The sequence below is a fragment of the Mandrillus leucophaeus genome, unplaced genomic scaffold, assembly GCF_000951045.1.
Source record: "Mandrillus leucophaeus isolate KB7577 unplaced genomic scaffold, Mleu.le_1.0 Scaffold1460, whole genome shotgun sequence".
Taxonomy (NCBI): Eukaryota; Metazoa; Chordata; class Mammalia; order Primates; family Cercopithecidae; genus Mandrillus; species Mandrillus leucophaeus.
The window spans coordinates 29,608-38,124 of NW_012101433.1; the positions used below are offsets into that span (position 1 = coordinate 29,608).

The 8,517-nt window shown below is 34.5% G+C and overlaps 1 protein-coding gene across 1 annotated transcript in view; it reads right to left on the minus strand.

Annotated features, from left to right (window-relative positions):
- Positions 1–2,281: 2,281 nt before the first annotated feature.
- The window catches only part of LOC105535461 (zinc finger protein 679-like), a 13,321-nt gene continuing 7,085 nt past the window's right edge, over positions 2,282–8,517 (minus strand). Inside the window, exons 2-4 of the mRNA XM_011974564.1 lie at positions 6,960–7,086; positions 6,366–6,461; positions 2,282–2,289 (exon numbers count right to left, since the gene is read on the minus strand). Of these exons, the coding sequence (XP_011829954.1) occupies positions 2,282–2,289; positions 6,366–6,461; positions 6,960–7,086 (231 nt within the window). The remainder of the gene's footprint in view (positions 2,290–6,365; positions 6,462–6,959; positions 7,087–8,517) is intronic.

Sequence of the window (8,517 nt, forward strand, 5' to 3'; positions counted from 1 at the left end):
GATATGACATCAAATTCATGAGCAACACAGAACAGAAAAATTGAATTACATTAAACTTCAAAATTTCTGCACATCAAAGAAAACATTTGGTGGAGTAACAATGTCACTTAAGAAATGGGTGAAAATATTTGCAAACCACATGTGATGGGAGTTAATATCTAGCATAAATAATTCTTAAAAATCAACAAAAGTTGAATAACTTGATTTAAAAATAGACAAAAGACTGAACTGACATGTCTCCAAAAAATATGTAAAAATAGCAAAAAGTATTTGAAATGATGTTTAAAATTACTAATTTGTAGATAAATGCAAAAACAAAATCACCTCACAACCATCAGACTGGCCATTACAAATGTAAAAAGAAATATCAAGTTTGTTGAGGATGTGAAGAAATTAAAACCCATGTGAAAAATAATGTAACTAAAAATATTATGAATGCTCCTCAAAATATTAAAAAGGAAAGCATCATATAATCCAGCAATCCCACTTATGAATCTATATCCAAAATATTCAACACCTGACCTGGAAAACATTTGAACATCCATGTTTGTTGTATCATTATTCACAAAAACCAAAAGGCAGAAACAATCTTTATGTCACTGGACAAACACATTTTTAAAAGTGCCGTATACACACAATGGAATATTATTAAAGGATATCTTGTCACATTTCAAAATAAACTTTGAAAATATTCTGTCAACTGAAATAAGCCAGTAACAAAGTCATTCATACTATCTGATTTCACTTATATGAGATATCTTTAGTAGTCAAATTCAGAAACAGAAAGTGTTTGTCCAGGGCTGGAGAGAGGGTAAAATGGGCAGTTGTTACTTAACGTGTATTGAGTTTTAGTTTTGCAAGATGTAAAAGTTCTAGAGGCCTTTTGCATAACAATATACTTATCATGACTGAAATTTACACTTTTTTAAGACTGGGTCTCAATCTGTTGCCCGGGATAGAGTGCAGTGATGAGTGATGTGACCACAGCTTACTGCCATCTCCAATCCCAGGCTCAAGTGATCCTCCCACCTCAGCCTCCCAGGTATCTGAAATTAGAAGCACATGCCACCATACCCAGCTAAGTTTTCTAATTTGTTGTAGATACCGGGTCTCCATATGTTGCTCAGGCTGTTCTCAAACTCCTGAGTTCAAGCAATGCTCCTGCCTCAGCCTCCCAAAGTACTAGGATTACAGTCATGAGCCACCATACCTGGCCATAAAGTGTACACTTAAAAACAATTAAAATGGTAAATTTTATGTTTTGTATTTTCATGACAATTAAACTTTTTTCAAAGGATAACTAAAAACCCATACAGAAATAAATCTTTCCAAAAATTACCTTCAAATCACAAAAGTGTTTCTCTTGTACAAAAAAATATATATTCATTAAACACATGGTGAAAATAAGTGAAAAATAATTTAAATGACTACCAGTCACCTGGACAGGATAAGTCAACCAAGAAAACAAATATAGTAGATAAGGCATAACAAAATTAGAGTCATATTTATAGGTAAAATCACATACATATAACTTAACTATGATAGACATATGGCTCATTCATCTTTTAATTAAACCCCATACTGACTTAAAATGTACATTCAAAGTTGCACATTGTCTAAAATTATAACACATAAAACAAAAAAACACAGTAAACTGATGTCAAAATTCTATACAAAAAATGAAATTTCAAAATATAATAAGATAAATATTTACCCATAAAATGTGAAATGCAACATTGATGTACCATTTAAAAAGTACTTGTCCAAATAACTAAAACTATCAACCATGTGCACTCATGGAAAGCAGGTATTTTAAGTCATTGATATGGAGTGTATGGCAGTAAAATTTCATAGAAACTGCACTATACCATAAATAAATGGTTCTAATAAAAATATTTTAATGAGTAAGCATTTAAAAGACATGAAAGGTAATTTTTAGTATGTTTTAATATATTGATGCTATTCTTACACAAAATAATACTGTTGTAATTTAACCTTTAGAAGCATATAATAGTGTTACATTTCTAAATAGAAAAAAACTATATATGTTTTGTAAAATAAAGTGAGAGTCACTGATATATAAAATAAGTATTTGGAAATAAATCATATTATCATTTAGATGTAGACTGAAGAAAGTGGGTAGAAATCCTATGATTCTTTTTTGCCTGCAGCAAAAAATATACAAGTGACTGGTAAATATGAGGTACCTACTGATTACCTGATTTACTTCAGGCATCACATGTAAATTCTGGCATATTGTTCTGAATGTCTGAATATAAAATTACAACTCTGAAACAGAAAACAGAAACAAAACATACAAGAAACTTACATCAGTACACTGTTAGAATAGATGGTGCCTGGCTTGTGTATGATCCCATAGCCACAAAAAAAGTGTAGGTTATCCCTGATAAAAGTGTCTTTATGAGAGAGTGAGCATGGCTCACACCTGTAATCACAGCTAAATGATACAGGAAGGTTGCTTCAGGCCAGAAGTTCCAGATCAGCCTGGAAACATAGCAAGGCTCCACGTCAAAAAGCGTACCTTTAAGAAACCTTTGGGATCCAGGGGGGATGTTGTGAAATCCTGGTAAAGCTCAAGATTGAGAAGCATCCATTGTAGAAGGCAGGCCCTCACTCAGGTGGCAAACTAGAGGACTCCTGGTTTTGGCTACACAGCAAGAAATGGTCTACCCAACTCGATCCCACTGAGAATACTGAACAGACTCTATAACCATTTGAAACTCAGTCACAGTCTGGGAGTCGTCCTGTCTGTCCAGAGACCTTGGAGGAGACACCCAAGGCCTGCAGTCGTTGGACTTGACTGTGGTCCCTGAAACAGTTCAGTGATTCAGTTCTAGCTTCCTTTATCACAGCTCATGGCCAGTCCTGCCCCTTTAGCAAGCCACACAGTGACCTGGGAAAACCTGCCCAGGTGCTCAGTGGGAGCCACACACTCATCCACGCCCTGATAATAAGACCCACCATATGTAGACTTAACTGCAGACATCTCTTCTTGTTTCTACCCTACACACCCAAGTTCTGAAGGAAATCCAGTCTGCCCAGGAATAAGACAGGGATCACAATCACCCAAGACCCTGGTAACAAGACAACTGAAGGCAGACCCAGCAGCCTTGTGACCCAGATACAACCCCTATTCACTACAAACCCTGAGGGCATCCTATCCCCTGGGGGAACCAACAAGAGAAGATCTTTACCTCTTGAAACCAGATTATAAAACTTGAAAAGGTGTTTACTTCTTCAGATTCACAGACACCAATGCAAGGCTATATTGTACCCACTGTCAATGCTTTTATTTTAACATAGCACTGAAAGTATGTGACAAAATTTCTCAAGTAAAATTGTTTTAAAAGTTATTCAAGTTGAAGACAAGAAAAACGTTGCTGTTTGTAGATGACATGATGCTATATACAGAAAACTATAAACAGTAAGCCAAAATCTGTCTAAGCTAATAAATGCACTCCGTATATTAGTAAAATATAAAATTAACATACAAATATCAGTTATGGTTTCATACACCAACATCAAACTACCTGATTTAAAAAAGCAGAAAACAATCTCATTTAAAATAACATTAAAGTAATAAATTTCTAAGGCACAAATTTAACCAAGGAGGTAAAAGATCTTTATACTGAAAGATATAGGTATTGATGAAAGAAACTGAAGAAAACACAAGAAATGTAAACTCATCCCACATTTATAGATTGGAAGAATAAATATTGGTAAAGTACCATATTATCCAAAGTCATCTATAGATTCAGTGAAGTCCCTATCACAATTCCAGTGGCATTTTGCACAGTAATACAAAATACAGTCTTAAAATGTATATGAAAATACAATAGATTTGAATAGCCAGAGTAATCTTGAGGAAAAAATACAAAGCAAAGGGACATCATACTTTATGATTTCAAACTATATTTAAAGACTACACTAAGAAAAATGGGATGGTAAGCATGGAGAAAAATGGACACAAAAACTAACAGAACAGAGTAGAGAGCCTGGAAATAAACCCATGCATATAACGTCAACCCTAAACAAGTGCACCAAAAACACACAGTGAAAAGTGTATAGTGTCTTCAGTACTCAGATCTGGGAAAACTGGATACCCACAAACAAAATATTAAAATCAGATTCTTTTTCTTACACCATACGAAAAATCACCTTGAATTGAAGACTTAAATATAAGACATGAATCCTGAAAACTCCTAAAAAATAGGAAGAAATCTTGATACTCCTGGCAATATATTTTTTTGCCTCAACACCAAAAGTACAGCAGCAAAAGGAGATATAAACAAGCTGAATTGCATCAAACTAAAAAGCTTTTGCACAGAAAACAGAATAAAATAAGAAATTTATGAAACGGTAGAAAATACTTGCAAACTATACACGTAAGAGAATAATATATGAAAAATAAGGAACTAAGCAAATCCAAAGCCAAAACAACAATAAAAATAATAACCCAATTGAAAAATAAGCAAAAGACTGAATTCATATTTTAAAATGAAGACACAAATGGCCAACAAATATATGAAAAGTTATGAAACATCAATCATCAGGCAACTGCAAATCAAAACCATGATGAGCTATCACCTCACATCTGTTAGGATGGAATAGAGTTGTATAGATATATCCATCTTTATATGAGCTTTTACATAAAAGCTCATATATCTATGTGTGTGTGTATATATACATATACACACAAACACATACATCTTTACATATATATGCAAATAAACATAACAACTATTGATAAGAATGTGAATAAAAAATATTCCGTACACTCCTGGAGAGTTTTAAATTGGTAAGAGTCATTATAAATACCAATATGAATGTTATCTGAAAAACAGAACTATCAGGCAATCTAGCAATCCCACTTTTGGGTATATAATCAAAGGAAACAAAGCAAATATTTCCAAGAAACATTTGAAATCCAAGTTCACTGCAGTATTCACAATTTCAAAGATATAAAAAACCCTACATGTCTGTGAATGCTGAATGGATGCAGTAAATATGGCCCAAATAGACAACAGAATATTATTCAGCCATAAAACGTAATGGAATCTTGCCATTTCAAAACATGGATGAACCTGAAGGACATTGTACTAAATGAAATAAGAAAGGCACATTAAGAGGAATACTGCTTGTTTTCACTTATACAAGAAATATGAAAAGGTTGAACTTATAAAATCAGAGTCCAGTGTTAGTTGCCAGGGACTGGAGGTGAGGAAAATGAAGGATACAAACTTTCAGTTAAAAGATGAATAAGTTTTAAGGATCTAATATATAGCTTCATGATTATTGTTAACAATGTTTTGTATGCTTAAAATTTGCTAAGGCAGTAAACAGGTGTTCTCACTACAAAAAAAGGTACTAAGAGTAGACATGTCTGTTAATGTGATCATACTAATTATTTCACAGTGTATACACATAGCAAGTCATTACATTACACACAAAAAATATGTAGTTATACAAAAGTAATTTGTAAAAAATCCACAATATATATGCACATACATATATACACAGGCACATGAATGACACAGTCCTGGTAAGCCTCATATTAAACAAGATAAAATTATGAAATAATAGTTATTAAAAATAAGGTCACAAATGGAAATTCAATATGTGCTCAGCAATGTTGTAAACTCCCTAACGGCCTAGTATACTTGAGAAATGTACAGAGTAGATAAATTAAACTATCTTACAGTTAAGGAATTAGGGCATGTAGACCTTAAATGACCAACTCGGTTCATACTAAGAAAAGTGATGTAAAATATTATCAGATTTTTTTTTTTTTTTTAGTGTGGGCATATGCTTAGAATTCTGATGAAATTACCGAGTATGAATTTCTGTAGAAACACATTTGAAACCTCATAGGTTAAGAAAATTTTAAAGCAGAAAACTCATAACACCTGTCCCTGGTGTTCCTGGAATTTCTGAAACAAATCCCATTATCACCACTGCTCTCACAAATTTCAGCCATGATTCAAAAGGGGAACTTAAAAATGACTTACCATGGTTTCTAAAAATATATATTTATGTGTCCCTAAAGGCAACAGAAAAGCAGTCAGATCATGCAGTCCCTCATATGCCATGAAAAGGACTTTGCCTCTCAATGTAAACATGAAGGAGGATCACTAAAGGGAAAGTAGAATCCATAGAGCATTTAAGAGCATGAGACAGAAGATGCCCCTGTATGAGAGAAAGAGAAAGAAACCCAGGCTTCTCACAAACTATTTCCATTGAAAGGCAGGCCTCCCAAATCACATTTTAAGGTCTGGCTTCCTCATTGACCTTGGAACTCTCATCTGTCATCTGCTGTGCCATCTGCTTCATTCACTCTCACCTACCTGGGTGTTTTGCTACTGTCTCATGTCTCTTCACATTCCAAGGCTCTTTCCTTTCTTCCAGACAGGTGATCAGCTCTGGCTTAGAGACAGCAATACCTGTTTTATTTTAAAAAGTAACTGTTGCTGGGATTTTCCAATTATCAACCTAGTACTATCTTTAGAAGGGAAAAGAAGACATAATAGAAGTCTAGAAAATCCCCAAATACTGTTTCATGACAGAACCTCCAGAATATTTAGGACATATTTTAAATTTCTGTGTCTTTACCTCCACTACCCAGAATTACGGAATCAAAAATTAGTGAGGGCAATAGGATTTTCAGGTGTGGGCAACAATATTTTAAGCCACCAAACTTCTGGAATTACCACTTATCTATAATAAAAAACACAGATCAGCTCAGGAAAGGGGAAAGTTCAGGTAAAGATGGAACATCTTCAAGAATTTCTTTTCTACAACAACAAATCTCCAAGATTGTCTTGAAAGAAGGAATCTAAAATGTATTCATGGAAAGCAGAAACTACAAAAAAACATTCTACAAAGGACAGAAATGAAACCCTTGTGGTTTATTAGGAAAAATGTATTGAAATTATCCTCACCCAGGGAGACCAGGTTTCTGTAGTTCTCTAACATCACATTCCTATACAAATTCTGCTGAGCAGTGTCCAGACATTGCCACTCCTCCATAGAGAATTCTATGAGCACATCTCTGAATGTCAACAGTCTCTGAAAAAAAAAACACAAAAAAGTGTACACAAGCACATGTTTATCAAGTGGCCATAGACATAATTCTTAATTTGACTCAAGATGAAAAGAGTGAAGAGGACTGATTGTGACTTGTATGATTGCCTAGAGTCACCTAATAAAATACTTTTCAACACAGAAATATTCTCTCCTGGAGGAAAGAGGATGGAATAAGATCTCTAACACCAGTGCATCAGTGTATGCTTTTCTGTATAATAAAATATAACATTAAGAGCATGAACACAGACATACATTTTTGAGGGCTATATTTACATCATACAGAATAAGTTACATGTATTTTTCAGATGAAAAAGTCATGGCAAAATAGAAGGTACTGCTCAAATTTTAATATGCACAACAATAAACTGAAGATCTGATTATGCAGATTTTGTTTCAGGAGATAGCCTGAGTTTCTGAATTTCTAACAAGCTCACCAGTGATGCTAACGTTTCTGGCCTACGAAGAATGTTGTGTTAAACACCCAGTCAGTGGCAGAGCCTGGGCTTATCCCAGTTTTTCTGACAGGTAAACAATGAGATCCTTCATTTTCCAAGGAAAGATACTTGTAAAGAGGATCAAAGAAGACACAGGAGCTTCCAAATGAAATGTGATGGTTTAGGCACATCAGCTGGTAAGTGCCCCCAAGGTACTAAATAATAAAGGGAAAGATAATTAATTCTAAGCAGAAAAATCTGTCAGAGAGCTCTTTATCCAAGTGAATGAAATTAACACCAACTATAACAGAACAAGTTTTTATTGTGTGCTGAGGCAAAGGACACATCACCGCTGCTGTGATACTGGCCCCTCAAAAAGGTAAGCTATAATCTCAATCTAATCATCAAAAGACATCAATTGTATGAAAATCCAAGCTACAGATAGCTCCCATGTTCTGTAATCTCTAATAGTGTATTTAAGTAGTCTTTACTTAGCATCCTAGAGAGCAAGTATCTCCAACTTATTTTTCTGAGAACTTTCTGAATTAATCTGGGCAATAAATGCCATTCTGTTCAAATGTGTATTTTCTTAATCCTCTTCTGCACAGAGCTGATGAGAAACACAGATGGAACCTAAACAGTACATGTTCTCCTTCTTCACTAATATACAAGGACTCTAGCACTTCCCCAATAGGAATCTTGATTAGCCACACCTTCCCATGTTCAACAGCCATAAAGGGAACATTTTAAATATTACAGGTCATAAATTCATGGTGAGAATTCTGCATGGCTTGTAAGAAGGTGAGATAAAGAGAATGTGGAGAAGGCTCTGGTATATAGCAAAGAAAATTTCCAGAAGCCCCTGACTATTAGAAGAAAAGAGAATTATAATTGGGTTGTCCAGAACTCCAGTTTGGCAGAGCTAATCAGTTGCTGCTACAAATTTGGTGTCAGGGTGGAGATGTACCGGGAGTCCTCT